The sequence below is a fragment of the Candoia aspera genome, chromosome 2 (genome assembly GCF_035149785.1).
Source record: "Candoia aspera isolate rCanAsp1 chromosome 2, rCanAsp1.hap2, whole genome shotgun sequence".
NCBI classification, from domain to species: domain Eukaryota; kingdom Metazoa; phylum Chordata; class Lepidosauria; order Squamata; family Boidae; genus Candoia; species Candoia aspera.
The window spans coordinates 242,195,257-242,217,775 of NC_086154.1; the positions used below are offsets into that span (position 1 = coordinate 242,195,257).

At 38.7% G+C, this 22,519-nt stretch overlaps 1 protein-coding gene across 1 annotated transcript in view; it reads right to left on the bottom strand.

The window, feature by feature from the left end:
* The window catches only part of NDUFS4 (NADH:ubiquinone oxidoreductase subunit S4), a 46,888-nt gene extending 31,139 nt beyond the window's left edge, over positions 1 to 15,749 (bottom strand). The window contains exons 1-2 of the mRNA XM_063295668.1: positions 15,587 to 15,749; positions 3,446 to 3,524 (exon numbers count right to left, since the gene is read on the bottom strand). Coding sequence (XP_063151738.1) covers positions 3,446 to 3,524; positions 15,587 to 15,708 — 201 coding nt within the window. The 5' untranslated portion in view covers positions 15,709 to 15,749. The remainder of the gene's footprint in view (positions 1 to 3,445; positions 3,525 to 15,586) is intronic.
* Positions 15,750 to 22,519: the final 6,770 nt, after the last annotated feature.

Here is a 22,519-nt window from a genome sequence, read left to right on the forward strand (position 1 = left end):
TCATGTTTTACTTTACCATCAATCGGAATAAGGACAGCTACTTCTATGTTTCTGATTTTGAATAGAAAAATAATGAAATAATACTACCACCAAATTCAAAATTTGAGCTGGATTAAAAGTCATACAATAACCATGGTGTCTCAGGCCAAAATTCTGCAGAAATTGCTGAAGGAAAACCATATGTAACACACAAGGAGAAACATAATTTCTAAAATAGCACTGGAACTAATTTTGTTTCATATGTAAGACATTAAATCATTTTAAGTTTCACCAAGGGAGATCAGCACTGTAGATTAGCAAAGTATTAAAGAGTGCTCTTTAAAGTATCCAACTTAAAAGGTATACAAAATTTAACTAAATGTTGATACCAAAATAATTTTCTACTAGATATAGAATTTTGTTCACTTAAGTTGAATGAAAACACCCAAGAGAAAATATCATTTGTGAAATGGAGTCAGTTCTACATTTTGATTCCTAATCTAGCAGTTATTACAAAATGTTGCCTAATTTACTAATCCTAAGAATTACTACTGTACAGAGGAAAATAGGAAAAAATATTAATTACAGCTAGTAAATAATTCAATTAAAGTTGTACAATATGTTGGCTTCATTTGAAAAGTTGAGACTACCGCTGGTAAAGTATTTGAGGGAAAAAAAATACAACTGAAGTAGACGTCATTAAAGAGAAAGGTCATGTATTTAATTACACTGTCAATTCTTTTTTAATGACCAAAAAAATGAATAGTGAAAATTTCTATAGACTACAGCAATTATAACAGCAATAAATTAGTATAGACTGCAGCAATTATAACAGCCCAGAGCCACTTTGTGTGAGATGGGCAGCCATATAAATATGATAAATAAATAAATAAATTCAAACAACAATGAAACAAACTTTCCTTAATGTTAAATATTTAAATTACTTCACTGCATCCCAATTCAGCCATTCTAACTTGGTAAAAAAATAAGAACATTTCACTCTGCTTGAATAACTTAAAATTTATGAAATATGTGCCTTTTAAAAAAAACATTATGTCTCTATATTAGAAACCCAGTGTTTGGAAAGCTGGGAGGAGACATCTACATGGTTCTCCATTCAAATTTCAGCAATTAGAGCAACATTCCAGATGTTACATAGTTGTTCCAGTGTTTTAATAAGAATCTATGAGAAGTAGTGGAATTACTGAATAAAGTGTCTGACTATAAGAGTGAGACTGATAAGAGAGAACAAGTTGACAGTTTAAGACAGTCAACTGGAAGTCAATACAGCTGGATAGCAGTATAAAACTAATCAATTACTTTAAAGGACTGAATGTGCCTAATTTGGGCAGCTTCTAGTTTTCTCATTATCTGGTGAGTTATGGGTAACATGTAACATGAGCAATTTTTAGAAATTCTAAATTACTGTTAATCTATTCGGTCAGTATTACAGGTAGTCCTCACTGACTGACTGCCTCATTTAGCAACCGTTTGAAGTTACGACGGTGCTAAAAAAACCAGCTTTGTGACCAGTTCTCACATTTACAACTGTTGCAGCAACCAGCAGTCATGTGATCACCATACGGGTGCTTTGCAACTGGTGCGCATTTATGACTGTTGTAGTGTTCTGCGATCACGATTGCCATTCATCTGCTTTACAACTGGTTTCTGACAAGCAGAGTTAATGGAGAAAGCGGAAGTAAAATTGTACGTCATGGTCATGTGATGTCTTGTTTAATGATTGCAATGATTCACTTAACTGAATGGGAAGTGACGCCATAAGCCCGTCATGATCACGTGATTTCTCACTTAGTGACCGCACCATCTAGGAACAGAGTTGCCAGTCCCAATTGTGGTTGCTAAGCAAGGACTACATGTAATAAGAGATAAGGCATACATAACGGTATCCCCAAATGATGAAATTTTACTTTCTAATTAACTTGTATTTTGTCCCATCTGTAAAAGTGGCGTAGGCAAATTCTGAAGATGTTCCTCTTCAATAATGCTTTTAACTGAGAGTTTAATTAGTTATGTTATGAAGTACAGATGTGGCCAAAAGTATTGGTACCCCTCTACCTTTTTCCCGAAGGATCCCAATTTGCTGTGACATAAGTTGAACTGATGCAAGTAAATAGCACCCACCATTCTTTCTTTATTCCATAGTCCATAAAGCAGACACTCTGCTTTTGATGCATGACTCAAGGTATTCTTGCAAATAATGCATTTTTCAATTACTTTAATATTCTGTGTTTATTGTTTTAATTTTATGATAAACTGTTTTGAGATTTTTTTAATAGCAAGTATATTTTATTTACAAAAATAAATAAACAACCCCTCTGCTTTGACTTTGAAATATGAACACAAGAGATGAGCCAGAAACAGCGAAATCCTTTCCTGTGTGCACAGTAGTATTCAATGTGGCAGTGATCCTCAATCTTTTCTGACAGTGGGTATATTTGGAATTTTGAGAACACATTTTGATTACTATGGGCTGTTATGGAATCTTATTTATTCATAAAATGTTGCTGGTGTGGAATGGCCAGTTGCAAATCATCACCACCATGAACAAAATTAGATATGGCACTGAACTTGCATTGCATCAAGATAGTAGTCTATGGGGAAGGATCCCTGTTGAGAGCTCCAGCATTATATTATCATTGTAAGCTTCTAAAATTCTTTTTTAAAACAAAAGGCAATGACTTTATACAGCTCAAATCTAAGTGTGTTTCATATTTGATTTGTTAAGAGATTTAATACTGTTTTTCACCTCCAAAAATAAAGCATGATAATATTGTCAGTAGAGAATATTGTGTAAGCCATGATACATCACATCCCTTGAATGCGTTACAAAAAGTATCAGATTATTGTATAATATAAGCATAAATATTAGATTGCATCACAGTATTGGTAATGGACCACACACTGCAGTATACTAGAACTTAAAAGACTGCCAAAATTATGATCTGGTAATGATTAACAAAAGAATGTTATACAGTTGTTTCTAACTGTAATCCTTCATGCACATTTAAAACAGAATATATGAACAGATTTTACAATCAATTTATAAGATGTCTTTATATTACATTTCTTTAAAATGGGGCAATCCAACAATTTTAATAAGTATTATTGAATCATATATGACTTCATTAAACAATTATCTCAAAATACCATTAACTCAAAATGGTACATTACATGTTAAAACATTGCTTCCTAGCCATAATGTAGGTAGTCATAATATATGATTTCATAATACATGATTTAATATATGGATTTCATATATTAAACCACCATGCATCTCTATGACTATTTTTTACCTTGCACTTTAATAACATAACATGTGTTTTACTTGAAGAACGTTGATATCTGGCAATTGCACCTACATTTTTTCTCCAGTACAGTATAGAGTTCAGGGTACCTGATATGTAGAAATATCTTCAAGGGAGTATATACAGCAGAAAACCCTTACCAGTTTTTGATCAACTGTGATGAGTTGTGTATCTTGGGTTTGGTCCTGTGCCAGCTGCCTTGTGGAAGTCTTCGAAGACCTGTAGTGTAAGAGTTGAAGTTGAAAAATGATTCATGCAATGAGAAAATAGAGACAGACAAATCTTGTATTATAATAATTTCCAAAGCACTGGTGCACAGTTCAGCTGAGGTCTTAATCGCAGCTTGGAATGAGCAAGTGACAACAGCCTTGAATTGGATTGGACCTATGTGGACTCTCTATAGTTTTGAATCCTGCAGTGTACTCTGGATGCAAGAGATGCCTAGAGCAGTGTTTCTCAACCTTTTTCTACCTGTGGCCCCCTTCCAACCTTGTTTTTTTTCTGTGCCCCCTCTCCAGGTCCCATTACTGAATATGGACATGGGGCAGTAACTGGTGTGTTTTCTGGTGTCAGCAAGGCAGTAATTGTAGTATAATACAATTGTGCTTCTTTGTTTACCCCTTGGTACGTGCCATGGCCTCCCAATGCATGCTTTTCACCTGTGGCCCCCTTCAAATATCCTAGCGCCCCGAGGAGGCCATATGGCCCCTGGTTGAGGATTGCTGACCTAGAACACTTCTGGAGCAAGATGAAGAGTGAATCCAATTGGGCACAGGTAAATGCCTACATTAGGACTTATTTTGTGGTAATAAAGGTACTGAAGTGGGCTTACTACTCTGATCCTATTGCACCTGAAGATAGCTGTCTGTGGCCTTGTTTCAGGTGATCAGATCCCTTTGGGTAAGGAGGGGCCTCGGGAGTCCTTACTGGTCACTGTGAGGACTAAACTGTTGGATAAAATCACTTGGATTCACTCTGAGTTGGACTCTGGCTGGGTAGGTTCTATAGAAGTGATTGATGTATGATTCTACCCTGTTATCTGGGAGGAGTTTCATTCAACCTGTTAGTCCTGAAGAAATGGACAGGGTCCTTGGCCCTGTGAGCTCTGCCACCTGAATTCTGGATCCATGTCCTTCCTGGTTGGTCAAGGCCTCCTGAGAGGTGGCATGAAGTTGGGTCCAAATGGTAGTTAATGCCTCTTTGTGGAAGGGGGTGGTTCCACCTGCCTTGAAGTAGGCAGTTGACCACCCCTCCTTAAGAGACCAGCTGTGTTGCACAACTTACATTGAGTATCCAAACTTCCCTTCTTAAATAAAACTATTTAGAGGTGGTAGGTGTTCAGCTTCAACAAGTTCTGGAGGAAGCAGATTATCTGAAGTCTTCAGTCAGGGTTCAGACCGGGTTACAGTATCGAGACAGTATCAGCCACATTTATGGATGACCTTTGGAGGGCAGTGGTGGGGGTGGTGTGTCCATCCTTGCCCTCCTGGATCTCTCAGTGGATTTCAATATCATTAATCATGGTATCCTTTTGGACTGGCTTAGGGGGTCGGAGGCACTGTTTTGCAGTGGTTCTTCTCCAGGGCCAGTTCAAGTTGGTGTTGGTGGGAGGAAGAGGTCTAATCCTAGGCCCTTTCTATGTCGGGTGCTTCAGGGCTCAGCTCATGTCAGCCTTGTGTGGTAGTCCAGAAGGAAGCATGACCAGATGGGCTAATTCTACTTTATTGTAAGATTGACAGAATCTTCCAAATCTGAAAGTACATTTCTTCCCCACTGCTTTTATAGCCAAGAAACTAGGGAGGGTCTTCTGAGATGTTTGCTGTGTCCAGATTCTTTCTGCAAGCCAAGCTCTTCCCCCTGCCTCCCAAGGCCATTCCCACATACCATTACATCTCTCTCTCCATTCCAATTTAGCATCTACATGAAACCACTAGGCAAGATCATCTATTGGCACAGGGAAAGATATCATCAGAATGCTGAAGATACTCAGTTCTACTGTACATTTCTACTCCAAGTGCATATCCAGCGCCTGGAGGATATCAGGATCTGGATGGGATGAACAGACCGCAACTTAGCCCTAGCAAGATGGAGTGGCTTTCTGTTTTCCAGCCCTCTGAATCTGGGGATTTTTCATCTCAACACTCGATGGGATAGCACTCCCCAGTTTGGGAGTCCTCCTGGATTCATGGCTTTTGCTTGAAAAGCAGGTGGCAGCTGCAGTGGGGGGTGGGGTTTGCACAAATTCATTTCATGCACCAATTGCCCAGTTCTTGCACTGGGAGGCCCTGCTCACAACTGCATAGGTCCTAGGCACTTCCCAATTGGATGACTGTAATGTATTCTACATGGAGCTGCCCTTGACAAGCATTCAGGTGCCTGGTTTATATGATGATTTGTATGTTTCAGGGGTGATCTCAGTCAGACTTTGACAGCATGGCAGTGTATTGATTGCTGTTATTTATTTGTGTAGTTGTTTTAAATTGTTATCAACTACCTGAAATCATTTGGTCGTATAAGATTTTAAAATTAAATAAATTTATTTAAAATTAAATAAATAACTGAAGTCAGCTTGTAGATTAAAATGGCTTTATCTATATGAGATTGTCCCTTTGCCATTGCAAAGGAAATCTTGCCCAACTGGAAGGAATAAAAAACCAGAACCTTATCTCATCATCCAGTGCAAATCCAGTCAAAGTTAGTACTATAAGAATCCCTTGGCAATTAGTCATATTCTTTGAGGCTTTGTGTGGTAATAAAGACCTCACATCAAACTGGACTCCTAGACACTTATATGGAGACATCTACAGGTAGTCCTCGCTTAACTACCACAACTGAGACCAGAAATTTGGTTGCTAAGCAAAGTGGTCATTAAGTGAATCCAACCTGATTTTATGACCTTTTTTCCAGTGGCCATTAAGCAAATCACTGCAGTCGTTAAGCAAACCACATGATCATTAAGCGAATCACATGGTTCCCCATTGATTTTGCTTGCCAGAAGCCAGCCAGGAAGGTAAAAAATGGCGATCATGTGACCATGGGATGCTGTGACAGTCATAAATGTGAACCGGTTGCCAAGCATCCAAATCATGACCACATGACCACGGGGATTCTGCAACAGTCATTAAGTGTGAGCACCTGCTGTAAGTCAGTTCTTTTAGCACCATCATAAGTCTGAACTGTCACTAAACAAATGGTCATTAAGTGAGGACTACCTGTGTTCAGTTTTCTTGGTAAGGATATGGAAGTGATTTGCCTTTTCTGGGGATTTTTTTTTTAGCCTATAGCCTTCAGGTTCCCTGATTATCACCCTCCAAGTAATAATCAGGACTGCCCTGCTTTTCCTCCAAGTCTACACAAGGTCAGGCAGCCTTGCCTCTGTGCTGACACAGTTATACCTACATATTGTCAGAATCCATGATCAAAGAGGTAGATAAAAACACTGCATGAAGAAAACAAAAATATCTATGACAGAATTATTTTCAGTAAATGGGAATGCAGAAATTGGTAGCAGGATAAGGCATTGGTTGTAAGCAACTTTATCATAACTTGTCTTTGTGTTTTGCACTAAGGTAGGAATTGGTGTAAGAAATATTTGCAGAGTACAGCAGCTGTCCTGAAAATGCAGGAAATTTATAGGAAGCATGTATTCAACATATCTTTTCACTCCGACTTGATTAAATTGAACTGAACATCCAAGACTTTGCTATTATTCCTGACCAAAACACTATTATTTCATGGTGATATGAAAAAAAAGTTGACAACATTTAGTTCTTGATGTTGTTAGTTTTAACTGTAATTTGGTTCTCCTTAGTTTTATTGATGTACACTGCGCAGAATGATGATCACATAAGTTGAGCAGCCATATAAAACTTCTAAATTAATAAACAAACAAATCTAAAATTGCTTTAATATTTCTCAATGATAAGCCAATTATATTTTTCGGTAATTACTGTTTGAAGTCTTGCTCACTGGAATTCTGGAAAAATGACAATTTCAGCTGAAGTTAATGAAAAATTACTAAGGCAATTGTTTAGTAAAACTTCAAAATTTATTTCAGAGAAGAACAGAATATGAACCATATATCTACATTGTATCACAGAAAGTGAATCATATTTTCAGTTTTCTATTAGTACTGTTGAGGAGGGAGGTATGAGAGCTAAAAAAGAGCCATTTTAAATTAGAAGTAAAGAATTTCTTGATAATTCTTTTTTAAAAAATGGCAAAATATACTTTCTGTGGCTCTCTCCAAAAGCCCTATCAAACACCCCACCACCACCACTAGCACTTAAAAATAACCCTGGTTCAAGCCTCAAACAGCAGATTTTCAGTTTCCAACTTACACTTACTGAAATTACAGAGCTGTTTTTAAAACCTACCCCATATAGAAATGATTGCAGTAGTTTAATGTAGAAGTATCTAAAGGATGGACAATTGACACTAAAATTCTCTTTTCCAGCCAAAGGAGGTATAAGCGACCATATCACCATCACCTATAGAACTCTGAAAAGGGCAAAAAAGACAAAGATGCTCACCAGTAGCTTCAAGCAGAATACACTCATCTATATCAGAAGATATAGATTGACTTCTTTTTTTATTGAATGTTTTCAAAGAGCATGGATAACTGCTCTGAAAGCCAATTTCTGATATATCTCTGAGTTCCTTCAAGCTGAGCTCAACTCCTTGTAACTTCACAGCCATGTCCATATAATTTTCTTGGCAATTGCAGCAACACTAAGGTACTGCAGACAAAACCATTTGGTTCTCAACTTCGATAAATCAAAAATTTTGGTTTTTGCTAGGAGAGCTAGGAAGCGTTCCTGGAAAGTAGAAGGGCATAAATTAGAACAAGTTAATGTATTTAAATACCTTGGGGTGGTCTTCCACTCAAAAGGTACTTGGAATGCACACCAGAATTATGTAGTGCAATCAGCCCTTAGGTCAATGAATGCCATTAAACGTTTTTTTTACTCTGATGGAGGACAATTAGTACTTGCGGCTTTAAAACTTTTTGAGGACAAAACATTGGCTGAAATTCTTTACAAGGCACAAATAGGAATTTATATAAAGAAGATGCTGCAGGAAACAGTGCAAACAAAATTTCTGCAATTAATTTTAGCCGCACCCAATGGTACATCAAATGCCCAGTTAAGGCTCGAGACAGGAATGCCATCAATTCAAGCGAGGGCCTGGAAGTTGATGATAAATTATTGGCTAAAAATCCAATTTTTCCCATTGGTTTAACCCCTCTAGTTCTAATAGATAACTTCTCTTCACCCTGGAAGCAGGTGGTAGAATGTAAGCTGGCTTTGTATGGACTCTCTCCATTATTCTTAGTATCATTAGGCTATGACCAAGCCAAACAGCTAGTCATTCAAAGAATAAGGGACATGGAGTTCCAGAATGAACTTAATAGGCTCCCACAACATAACAGAATTTGGATAAACAAGGGCATATGGGTACCAGCAAGATATTTGCTAAACCTAACCTTCCCTAAGTTGAGAATCTCATTCTTCAAAGCTAGATTCAAAATTCTTCCATCTGCATTACTCCAAGGCAGGTATAACAAAGTCCCTATAGCTAAGCGTATCTGCCCATGTGGTAAAGAGGAAGTAGAAACCATCTCACATGTACTGCTACACTGTAAATTTTACAGGGATATCAGGTCAATATACATTTTGCCCCTAATAGATAAATTCCCTGGGTATCCAGATAATTTTTACGTGAACTACCTACTTCAGGATCTAAAACCATACATTACATGTACAGTTGCCAAATTCTGTGTTGCTGCAATGAAAACAAGACAAAACTAGACAAAGAAGTAAATCCCTACTTTAAAAAGTACTTTTAAATTTGAAATATCTTAATTAATAAATTGTCAGGGGATATATATTTTTACTTTTATTTTATAATTCCTAATGTTCTAGGTTCACACCACTAAGGTAACAAATGTATTAATATAGTAATAACAGAGTGAACACTATGTTATTATGTGATATATCTTATTAGTCTGTAATATATTATTGTATTTCTTTGTTATATTTTGCTTTTCTCCTTTTAAATTTTGCTGGTCATTGACCGAATATATGATTTTTTAAAAAAATTTCTTGGTAATAAGAAGAAATAGTTTCCTATTCCTTTTTCCAGGATGTTTTTCTCAGTCTAGCGTACAACTATAGTATTCTGGGGAGTCTGCCATCCAAATACCAACCAGGCCTAATCTGCCTAGCTTCCCAACCCAGACAAGGTCACCCAGATGCTGCCTCCTGCTGAGACTATAATAACCTGAAAGGTTTTTTTTTCCTCCTCTGAAGTAAAGAATTGTGAAGTGTTTTGAAGATAAACTGGATTAAAAACATGGACTTGAAACAGAGTTCATAGGCATACTTAAACTAGGTAATACAAGTACTTGACACTCTCTCTTTCTCCTTTTCACACACATGCCCCAAACAACATGAACAGAGGAATTTTCTACATTCACCTTTTAAGAAAACATTGGCTTGAAAAATATTCAGATGCTGCTTTTCTGAGGTCTAAATAAATATCAAAATAAAGCTAATTTTAACATTAGTTGTCAAAGGTCAAGAACCTATGTGGTCTCAGATATCAAAGCCAATTAGTATAGAAAGGTCACCTGTCTTTCGTAATTGAACTCATGACCCTTCAAGTACTAAATATATTATCAAGGAAGCACACTATTAACAAGTATTTCAATTGCATATTCCAAACAGCTTAATAAAAATTAAGCCTTGCGATGGAATAGATACTATTAAGCAGTTTTTTATTCTTCCTGGCATCAGATGTCTAAATAATTCATCATCTTTATGCATATAGTTACTTATGAAAAGAAGTAAAGCAGTATTTAAGAAAAAGCCACCCGCTAATATCTGACCAAGGAGCTGCTATCCTAACTGGATTAACAGACAGTGACATCAGTTCCAAACTTTCTGTACCCAGAATATAGAAAGAATAGACTTAAAATGGCAAACAAATTTAAGAGAACAATTATTGTGCTCATGCAACAATTTCTTAACTACTGACTATTGCTGGAATTCTGTACTTGTGGGCTGACTGGTGGAAATTGTGAGAAGAATGGGGGTGGAAGTATTATTTGCAAAAACCACAGGTGACCCCATGCTTTGCCCTGCATGTGTTTTCTGAAATGTCAAACGTCTCCCCACACAAATATATTCAGATCATACCAAGAGCCGTATTAGCAACAAGTGTGCTTTTATTATCACAATGTAACTCAAAAGTCAAATGATTTCATTCCAGAAGTGCAAGCAATGAAAAGCTAGTGTTCTACAAACCACCTCACATTTGAAGAGGCTATGTCCTTTCACTGTTCAGAATGCTTTAGAACTTTGTAATTTATTTTAAATAATCTCCCAATCATGGAAGATAGGCATATCTTCCATCTTTTAAAATATGAATGCATTTTAAATGCACCCAGTGCTAGATTCCAACATAACCATTTGAGCCAGATGTTCCAGTGGGTGGTTGCTGATCAACTGTAGGCACTATCAGATGTAAATGATTTTCTGGATCTATTTCAGTTTGGTTTCAGGCCTGTTTTACAAGATAAATTGTTTTACTTGTCATGTGGGGTGACCTGTGCTGGAACTGGGATAAGGGAAGCAAGATTGGCTTAGACATCTCAGATCAAATTAAATGATGTTCCACCGGGTAGAACTTTATAGGTACTCTTGGATCACTGAAGTCCTGAATTAACTGAATGGGTCAAGCTGATCTAGACATAATCTCATAAAAATTATCATATTTTAATATTTATTTTTTTAAAAAAATTGTTTCAAAATATCATATAGCATAGCATAGCATATCGTATCGTATCGTATCGTATCGTATCGTATCGTATCGTATCATATCATATCATATCATATCATAATATATGGTGGTGGTGGTGGGGTGTTCTTAGGAGGGATGAGCAAAGAATGCCAGGAGTGTGTGCCAAGAGTATATATTCCCAGCAGGTTTGAAGGACATCCTGGCTGCCCAGCTAAAGCAAGCTAAAGCAAGCAGGCACCGATATTGGGCAGCAGTGATATAAGAAGATGCTGAGGAAGATTAATTTAGTGACAATGGCAAAAGCATCAATTCATACTGCTTGGAAGGCAACAATGAATTCTCCTATCTCTTCTATCCACTTGGATAGAAAATATAAAATGATTGACGATATACAGCCAGATGATGGGCCCCCTCAGGTCTGTCACTAGACTAGGAGTCAACCTATGAAGTCAAGTTTGAAAGCATCTACCTTTTTATATATTTTTATACTGAAAGCAGTTTATAAACTTCAGGAATTAGGCCGCCTTGAGTTGTACAAATTAAAGATTTATTTAAAGATGAATTAAATAAATAAATAAATCAAGACAGGTAGATTGATAAGTGGAACTACTACAAATAAATTATGCCATTATTATTTTTTTAGTTTTACTGGATGCTGAATGTTTATGAGGTCAATTCAAAGTGTCAGTTACTTATTACCAGAAAGGTTTCTCCTTCATTCAAATACTCAGAATATATGAATCATTCCTACTACAGTCCCAAATTAACAAGAGGACATGGATATTTACAAGTAAGAGAGTCTTTTCATTTATAGCTTTCTGTCACTAGAATTCCTTCTACTAAGAATCACATGAAGTCTATGTTATGATGTTTTCAACACCTACCTTTCTATTCTCTAAGGCACTTGAAGAATTTTACATGTTTGCATTATCATATTTTTGTTGCTGGTCTTATTTTATAAAATTCCTTGCTATCAATTTTAATTTGCACTACCTTGCTATCTATTAATACTATACTATGATTTTGCATTTTAAGTTTTTATCTGTACACTTCAGTTTCTGAGTGGTTTAAAAGTGTAAATAAGACTTTTACTACACAATTATAGTTTTCTTTCAGTCTCAGGAATTACTGACAAACTACTCCAAGAGGAAAGGGTAGAGAGACACATTCCCAATCAATATACTGTTGCTGCTTATGAAAAAGTAATTTCAGTATTGCTTTTTATATATTTTCAATTGAAATCCATTTTATTTTTTCCTAGCAAGTTACAGCTAGAAGATTGGTCCTAAAAAAAGAAAGTAAACAATTCGTCAGTATTGACTTGATTCCGTATGTAGTTTTCCTCATGTAGTTTTCTTGGCAGTGTAATGAACTTATCACTGCTGGTAAGCTAAACAGGGGTGGGCCTGGTTAACATTTGGATGGGGAACGCAGGGCTGTAGACTGGGATGTTAGGGGAAAAAATCAAGAAGAAAGCAACTGTAAACCACTTCAAGAAATGGAATGGATATGTCCATGAATCATCAGGAATTGAGCTCAACTTGAAGAAGACTTTAGTGTTAACTTGGATTTATCGTTATCAGAAAAATTCACAACAATCACATTGAAAATTTACAATAAATTAAATCTAGGGTATTATTAGGATATTACTTTGTTTTAAAGCTCCTTAGTCTGATGGCTCTAAGGACCTTTTGAACAGTTGTAAATATATAGTTTATGTAAATTATTCTTAATATAGTTAACCTATAAGTATAAACTAATATTTCAATGCAAGCTACTGAATGAAATGTACTTGATCCATTTTCAATGGTACATGGAAAGGTAAATTATTATTTCTTTTTGAATGATGTTATTATTTCTCAAGAGAATGGTGAGAAGAGTTTCTGGATCAAGTACATTTTGTACAATATAAACTGGACTTCACAATAGCTGGCTGACCATTTGTAGCTTTATGTAAAATGTTGACAACCCATTCAGGTTGCTCTTTGCTTCTGGGGTTTATCTTGAGCGGTTTGGTTTGGAGTTTTGTTTTCAGCTTGTCTTAGTGATGTAGTCTTGATGGTGATAGTCAGCTATCAACAGGCACATAGAGGTAAACAACATTTACATACCATTCAAAAGAGACAATAAAAAAGCTAAAAAGGAAACAAAAAAGACCAGAACACCTCCTTGCCTGCAATCAACACCCAGGTAAGAAAAGATTAACACTGGGATTAACACCAGATGAACAATCAAGAAGTATACAATACCCTAATCAAGGAACTACCAACTCAGTTAAACAATCAAGCAGTAAACAATAGCCTAATCAAGGAACTACCAAAGAGAGAACAACACTCCCACCAACACAGGCAGGGCAAGCTACTGTATATAAACAGAAGAAACCTCACTCCCTTCTAGCACTGAAGATGTTGCCTAGTTGGACAATGAAATGTCTGCAAGAAAACAACCAAGCTCAGAGACACCAAGGACTCCACAAATATGATTAAGCTTATTGGCTGCTTTACCTAATACTGCATGATTTTTTTCAGCCTGAAAAATAGCTGTGAAAAAACCACCTTGCCAACAAGCTTACTGATTGAAAAACTGATTTCAAATACTGCTTGAAATTACCAGTTCTTTTTCGATACAGAGACCTTAGAGCTCAGATTTCTCACACTGACAATCAAATATGTGTTTTGTAATGAATAACATTCTTGAGATTCTGAACAAAACATAATGGCTGGTTAAAAAAAAGAGATTGTTCAAAGAGGACTGCTTATTTGCTGCAGAATAATACTGTCAGAAGTATAATAAGAATAAAGAAATATGACTTTGCAGGATTTAGGCTGCAAATTAATTATGTTCATGATATGTCCTTCGTACTGCAGCAAAATACATTTTGATTTAATGGATACTTGGCAGCAATTAGAGATGCATTACCATCTTAGCTTTGAAAACCAACATTCTATCTTACAAAATGATGAACTAGCCTCTCATTAAGAGTAGCTTAAAGTATGCTTGTCTGATTTTATACTACTTAAAAGATGTTAAAGAATGAATATTACACAACCAAACAACAAACAATAATATGTAATGTGTATTATGAGAGACATCCCTGCATCCCTTTCAATACTGTAAACTACCAGATTGTGTGCAGGCATATACAATCAGGGTGCTTGTACACTTTTCCAATTATGGAATATGGGACATATGTTACATACTCATTTTCAGAAATACTTGGAGCTAGTTGGATTTTGGGCATAAACTGACATAAATCCATCACCATTATTTTTAGTGGTTTTACTTTTCTGAAAACCTTCACTTGGAAAGTGAAGAATAATAATTTTACACTCTGGGGGGGGGGGGGAATTTCATTGCTAACTGTACCTCTTTTTTATATTGAAGTAGAAAGTTCATGAACCATATTGTTCTAGAGAAGAAAAACAATGATCTATCATAGCACCAGAAGCATAAAAATTGTATGTCTAGTCAAAAACTCATTTCTAAATACCCAAACTTTTGTAGTACAGTGGCCGTACACAAATAATAGACCAGCTATTTATGTAGAATAATTATCTTTGCTATCTAGCAAAAATATGTAATTTGATACTGAGAAGCAGATCTATAGTTTCTGAACTGAAGTCTAAATCTATCTAAAGAGAAGCCTGGTGCCTTAGAAACTTAACTGTGGTGAATATTCTTAATACCACTTCTATGTTTTGAAATTTTGGAAGTGTCATTTTTGTAGAAGAGACTTGAGTCAATTGGCTATTTACTAGCAAGAATAATATTACCTCCAAATAATTACCACTTCTTCCCAAACCCTCAAATCTATAAAAGTGAGAAGGGGGGATTTGCAAATATGGGAAGCTTTGAGAAACATGCATATCAATAAACTGGACCATGACCTAGAGACATAACCCTCGCCATCACAGTCACGGAAAAGATGAGTTTCATTCTCTTCTCCTTATACAGCATAACCAAAAAAGAGCATTGTCAGAATGACTGCTGTGATGAAGGAACCATCCTGTTTTGGACTGGTAACCCTAACACAGTCCTATCACTTCCATTGCTTGGCTTTCAAGCCTCACTGTTTCAGCCTGCAACCACGTGTAGGAGTATCTGACCAACAGGGAGAACGCTTCACACGCGTTTGAGAAGTTCTCCTCAGGAACGCTCCCATTCAGTTCATTGCCAGATGCCGCAGGGTCCGCTTTGCTTTGACAGACTGCCTTCCGCCAGCCGTGCCTCCGACCTCACAGACGGCCAGAGGCGGGATAAGCTCCGCTTCGCCGGGGGCTCCTGAGGGGATTCCGAATGGGGGAGCGCAGCTATTACAGCCGGAGAGGCGAAGTATTCTCAGGCCTCCGCAGCCCGTGCGGCCTGGCGGCCAAACGCCCTCGCCTCCTCCACGCTCGGGGGACAGAGGACGGTGGGCAGGGAAAGATGCGATGGGGGGTCCGTCCACTCCAGGAGCCACCCGCCCCTTCTATAGGTACCTGGCCCCAAAGCCGACGGCAGCTTCGCTCACTCTTCCTCCTCCTCCTCCCCCGCGCAGCAGGTGTCTCGCCACAGCCGTTGTCATTGAGATCTCCCGCAGCAGGAGCAGCACCGCCGCCATGATGCTGCGAACAGCTGCTTCCGGAATGGAGCGTCGCTAGGGTCAAACTTCCTCCGTCCTTATCAGGAAAGCGAAGCAAGGGCGGTGAGTCGCCGCCGCTGGCCGGGCAGGAAAGGAAGGCGGGTCGGAGGGAGGTTACGGCCAATGCAAAATGGAGGGCGAGGTGATGCGTGAGGACAGGACCTCAGGGTTATATCGATTAGTCCCTTCTGGGCTCTGGGTGGAAGATGAAACACACCCGCAGTTTCAATCGACTCTTGCAGCCCCCTGAAAAGTAGCAAGTTTGTTTCAGGCGCTCTGTGTGTTTTGGTGCAAGAAAAAGTTTCCTGTCACGCCGGTTTACGGAGGGGTAAACATTGTTGCATTTTATGGGACCTCCTCCCAGGAAGGGGCGTATAGAATTGTAGCTAGGGTGGATACATATGAACTTCATAGAATTGTAGAAGACATCATTAAAGCCATCAAGTCAAATCCCCTGCTCTGTGCAAGAATCCAAATTAAAGCATGTCCAACAGATGCCTGTCCAAAAACTGCTTAAGTGATCCAATTTTTTAAAGAGACCCAATGAAGATCTGGGAAATTACAGTCCAATCACCTTGCTATCACTCCTGGACAAATTGGTAGAAGGAGAAATCAAAAGCAAAAATAACTAAGCTTATTGGGGAATTGCTGAAGGAAAATCAGCATGAATTCTACAAAGGAATCCTGCCTCACCAACTTTTTGGATTTTTTTCAGTGTCAGCAGGCTTGTGAGGATAACTCTATTGGCACTGTGTACATGGACTTTCTAAAAGCCTTTGGCAGACTTGCTCTCATTTAGCATTAACTTAGCCATCATGAGATAAGAGGACCTGTCCTTTTATGGATTACTAACTGGTTAAATAATAAAGGCAAGGGACGCAGTGGTGCTGCGGGTTAAACCGCTGAGCTGCTGAGCTTGCTGATTGGAAGGTCGGCAGTTCGAATCCGGGTAATGGGGTGAGCTCCCGTTGCTAGTCCCAGCTCCTGCCAACTTAGCAGTTTGAAAACATGCAAATGTGAGTAGATTAATAGGCACCGCTTCGGCGAGCAGGTAACGGCGTTCCATTTAGTCACATGACCATGGAAGTGTCTACAGACAAACACCGGCTCTTCGGCTTTGAAACAGAGATGAGCACCGCCCCCTAGAGTCGGACACGACTGGACTTAATGTCAAGGGAAACCTTTACCTTTACTTAAATAATAAAAGGTAAAGGTAATTTTCTCAATGGAAGGAAGTGAGAAGTGGCATTTCCCAAGGATATCTGTTAGGACTAATGCATTTCAGCTTGTTTAGAAATTTTCTTGATTAGGGATAAGCAAGTTTGTTGATAATATCAGACTAGTTAAGATGGTGAAAACCAAAAGTGATTTCTTTAAACTGGGTAAATAGACAAATGGCAAATGTTCAAGTTACGTAAATGAAAAGTGATGCATATTGAGGCAAGAAAATCCTAACTTCACTTATACACTGATGGGGTCTGAATTGCTTGTAAATAATAAGAAACAGGTCTTGGGTTTATAGTGGATTTTTCAATGAAAATATCAGTTTGGTGCAGCAGCTGTTACAGAATGGATGGTAAAGGGTGGAAAATATCACTGCCAACTTAGTAATGTTCTTATATGCCTGCATCTGGAATATTGGGCAAAGTTTAGTTGCCATTTAAATAAGGATATAATAGAGCTGGAAAAACTGCAGAAGAAGGCAACTGAAATGATCAGGAGACCCAAACACCTCCTCTACAAGAAAAGACTAGGATATTTGGGACTCTAGTTTAGGAAAAAAATATGAATCAAGGTGACATGTTTGAGATTATAAAATCATGCATGGCCTGGAGAAAGTGGCAGGGAGAAGGGTTTCTCCCACTCTCAAAATAGTAGAATTGAGTCATTGAACAGATCTGACTGGAAGGAGATTTAGAATAGTCCAAAAAAGTCACTTTACAGAGTGCAGAATTAACCTATGGAATTCATTACAACAAGGTCTGGGGATTGCCATTAAATTGGTTGGCCTTGGGAAGTTACTCATGGAGTATAGGTCTACCAAGAACCTTTGGTCTTCAAGACATAGTGTTATCTCCTGGTCAGGGGAGTCTATGCTTCCAAATATCAATTGCAGTCAAGAGCAACAGGACAAGGTATGTGTCCAGCCTGTGAGCAGCTCAGAGACCTCTGGTTTCAACATTGTGAGAAACAAACTGCTGGATTAAGATGAATCCTGGGCTATTCTTATGTTCTTCTTCAGCAAAGGATCGTTACCTTGTCGTGGTGCTGGAGCTTGAGCACCTCAATGATGCCATGAGCTAAGTTCGCGCACTCTATCAAAAACGTTTCTTGAATCTCAAAATATTCCAGGATTGACATTTGATGTACCAAGTGATAGAGAAAGCATAATAGCATGGTTGCTTCTAATACTGTGTTGAAATCTATCTTCCAATTTCTTATAAAAGTTTTCTTCTGCAAAAGAGGCTTCATTCTTAAGATGTTTAACCCTTCTCTAGACTGTCTTCTATGGCTATAGGTTTTTTGCATCTTCTCTGATCGCATTTCCCATTCTGTAATCTGTAAAGAGTTACCTTGCTGTGGTGCTGGAGCTTGAGCACCTCAATGATGCCATGAGCTAAACTGTGAAGGGCCACCCAAGATGGGAAGGTCATGACAGAGAGGTCAGACTAAATGCAATCCCTGGGGAAGGTAAGGGCAACCCACCCCAGTATTCTTGCCGTGAAAATTAAATGGATCAGTACAACCAGAGATATGTCGGTATACCATCGGAAGATGAGACTCCCAGGTCAGAAGATGGTCAAAATGCTACTGGAGAGGAACAGAGGATGAATTCAACTAGCCCCAGATGTGATGACGCAGCGAGCGAACAGCCGAAAGGACAGCGGCCAACGGTGCTGGTGGTGAACAGCGAATCTGATGTTCTAATGATCAACACACCATTGGAACCTGGAATGTAAGATCTATGAGCCAGGGCAAATTGGATGTGGTTATTGGTGAGATGTCAAGATTAAAGATAGACATTTTGGGCATCAGTGAACTGAAATGGACTGGAATGGGCCACTTCACATCAGATGACCACCAGATCTACTACTGTGGACAAGAGGACCACAGAAGAAATGGAGTAGCCTTCATAATTAATAGTAAAGTGGCTAAAGCAGTGCTTGGATACAATCCAAAAAACGACAGAATGATCTCAGTTTGAATTCAGGGCAAGCCATCTAACATCACAGTGATCCAAATATACGCCCCAACCACAGATGCTGAAGAAGCTGAAGTAGAGCAGTTCTATGAGGATCTGCAGCACCTACTGGACAACACGCCTAAAAGAGATGTTATTTTCATCACAGGAGACTGGAATGCTAAGGTGGGCAGTCAAATGACACCTGGAATTACAGGTAAGCATGGCCTGGGAGAACAAAACGAAGCAGGACATAGGCTGATAGAATTTTGCCAAGACAACTCACTCTGCATAACAAACACTCTCTTCCAACAACCTAAGAGACGGCTTTATACATGGACTTCACCAGATGGACAACACCGAAATCAGATTGACTACATCCTTTGCAGCCAAAGGTGGCGGACATCTATACAGTCGGTAAAAACAAGACCTGGAGCTGACTGTAGTTCAGATCACGAACTTCTTCTTGCACAATTTAGGATCAGACTAAAGAGATTAGGGAAGACCCACAGATCAGCTAGATATGAGCTCACTAATATTCCTAAGGAATATGCAGTGGAGGTGAAGAATAGATTTAAGGGACTGGACTTAGTAGATAGGGTCCTGGAAGAACTCTGGACAGAAGTTCAGAACATTGTTCAGGAGGCAAAAAAATACATCCCAAAGAAAGAGAAAACCAAGAAGGCAAAATGGCCGTCTGCTGAGACACTAGAAGTAGCCCAAGAAAGAAGGAAAGCAAAAGGCAACAGTGATAGGGGGAGATATGCCCAATTAAATGCAAAATTCCAGAGGTTAGCCAGAAGAGATAAGGAATTATTTTTAAACAAGCAATGCTCAGAAGTGGAAGAAGACAATAGAATAGGAAGGACAAGAGGTCTCTTCCAGAAACTTAGAAACATTGGAGGTAAATTCCAGGCCAAAATGGGTATGATCAAAAACAAAGATGGCAAGGACCTAACAGAAGAAGAAGAGATCAAGAAAAGGTGGCAAGAATATACAGAAGACCTGTATAGGAAGGATAACAATATCGGGGATAGCTTTGACGGTGTGGTCAGTGAGCTAGAGCCAGACATCCTGAAGAGTGAGGTTGAATGGGCCTTAAGAAGCATTGCTAATAACAAGGCAGCAGGAGATGACGGCATCCCAGCTGAACTGTTCAAAATCTTGCAAGATGATGCTGTCAAGGTAATGCATGCTATATGCCAGCAAATTTGGAAAACACAAGAATGGCCATCAGATTGTAAAAAATCAACTTATATCCCCATACCAAAAAAGGGGAACACTAAAGAATGTTCAAACTATCGAACAGTGGCAATCATTTCACATGCCAGTCAGGTAATGCTCAAGATCCTGCAAGGTAGACTTCAGCAGTTCATGGAGCGAGAATTGCCAGATGTACAAGCTGGGTTTAGAAAAGGCAGAGGAACTAGGGACCAAACTGCCAATATCCGCTGGATAATGGAAAAAGCCAGGGAGTTTCAGAAAAACATCTATTTCTGTTTTATTGACTATTCTAAAGCCTTTGACTGTGTGGACCATAACAAATTGTGTCAAGTTCTTAGTGGTATGGGGATACCAAGTCATCTTGTATGCCTCCTGAAGAATCTGTATAATGACCAAGTAGCAACAGTAAGAACAGACCACGGAACAACGGACTGGTTTAAGATTGGGAAAGGAGTACGGCAGGGCTGTATACTCTCACTCTACCTATTCAACTTGTACACAGAACACATCATGCAACATGCTGGGCTTGAGGAATCCAAGGCTGGAGTTAAAACCGCTGGAGGAAACATTAACAATCTCAGATATGCAGATGATACCACTTTGATGGCTGAAAGCGAAGAGGAACTGAGGAGCCTTATGATGAAGGTGAGAGAAGAAAGTGCAAAAGCTGGCTTGCAGCTAAACCTCAAAAAAACCAAGATTATGGCAACCAGCTTGATTGATAACTGGCAAATAGAGGGAGAAAATGTAGAAGCAGTGAAAGACTTTGTATTTCTAGGTGCAAAGATTACTGCAGATGCTGACTGCAGTCAGGAAATCAGAAGACGCTTAATCCTTGGGAGAAGAGCAATGACAAATCTTGATAAAATAGTTAAGAGCAGAGACATCACACTGACAACAAAGGTCCGCATAGTTAAAGCAATGGTGTTCCCCATAGTAACATATGGCTGCGAGAGCTGGACCATAAGGAAGGCTGAGAGAAGGAAGATCGATGCTTTTGAACTGTGGTGTTGGAGGAAAATTCTGAGAGTGGCTTGGACTGCAAGAAGATCAAACCAGTCCATCCTCCAGGAAATAAAGCCAGACTGCTCACTTGAGGGAATGGTATTAAAGGCAAAACTGAAATATTTTGGCCACATCATGAGAAGACAGGACACCCTGGAGAAGATGCTGATGCTAGGGAGAGTGGAAGGCAAAAGGAAGAGGGGCCGACCAAGGGCAAGGTGGATGGATGATATTCTAGAGGTGATGGACTCGTCCCTGGGGGAGCTGGGGGTGTTGATGACCGACAGGAAGCTCTGGCGTGGGCTGGTCCATGAAGTCACGAAGAGTCGGAAGCGACTAAACGAATAAAGAAGAACAACATTCTTATGTTCTTAGCCAGCTAAAGGGAGTTCACCACTGAACACATCCAACAAAGGGGCCCGCACTACTCTCTGGGTAATTGGTTCTGCTGTCAACTGCTGTACTGTTAGATAGCTTTTCAGAGTATAAGTTGCTACAGATCAAACTGTTGCACAAGATTTGGGGGAAAGGGTTGGCCGTCGTCCCTGGCAAAGCCCTCATTAATTCATCAAACGTCATGTTTTAATGTTTACAATAATTCACTATGATATTTCATGGACTATGATTGATGAAAGTTATGCAATAATAAAATGGTTAGTCTTGAAAGTGACACAAGACTTGGTCTGAACTTTATTTAAATAGCATTTGACTAGTTTTCTGCATGTTTACCAGAAGTAAATCTCACTTGAATTCTATAGACATTCTTCCTAGTATTGTCAATATGATTACTACTGTGCATCTGTACCCGTGCTAAATTTATTTTTTAGAGTAACCCTCACTATGATTAACTGGAGCCGTTCCCCACTAAGCAGCTTTAGGATGGATGGATGTGTGTTTGTGTGTTTGTGTGTGTACATATACTGTATATACAAATACACATACACATATTCTAGCTAAATTTACAACTCCTTTTATCCTGGATTGTGATTTTTTTATCACCTGGAACACTTAGTTACTTCCACATGCAAAGCTATTTTTCCTGACAATAAGGATTTGAATAAAAGAAAATAATAACACTTTCCCTTGCTTCCTTGCATCTTTTAAAGTCCAAGCGAACTTACTTTGCAATGCTATTACGTAACAACACATATTATTTTTACATTCACACAATTTTCATGATGTAAAATAAGTGAGGCTAGGCATATGACATTTTATTTATGATTTTATGCATTCCCCAAGCAATAACCAAACAGTGGATGGGGATGGGAGGAGGTAGGAGATTTGTTAAGCTTGCTGGACTGCACATGAAATTTACCGTGAAGTTAGAACTATCTGGTTCTAATTTTGTCCCCCCCCCCGCCCCCTTTTGTATGAGTCTTC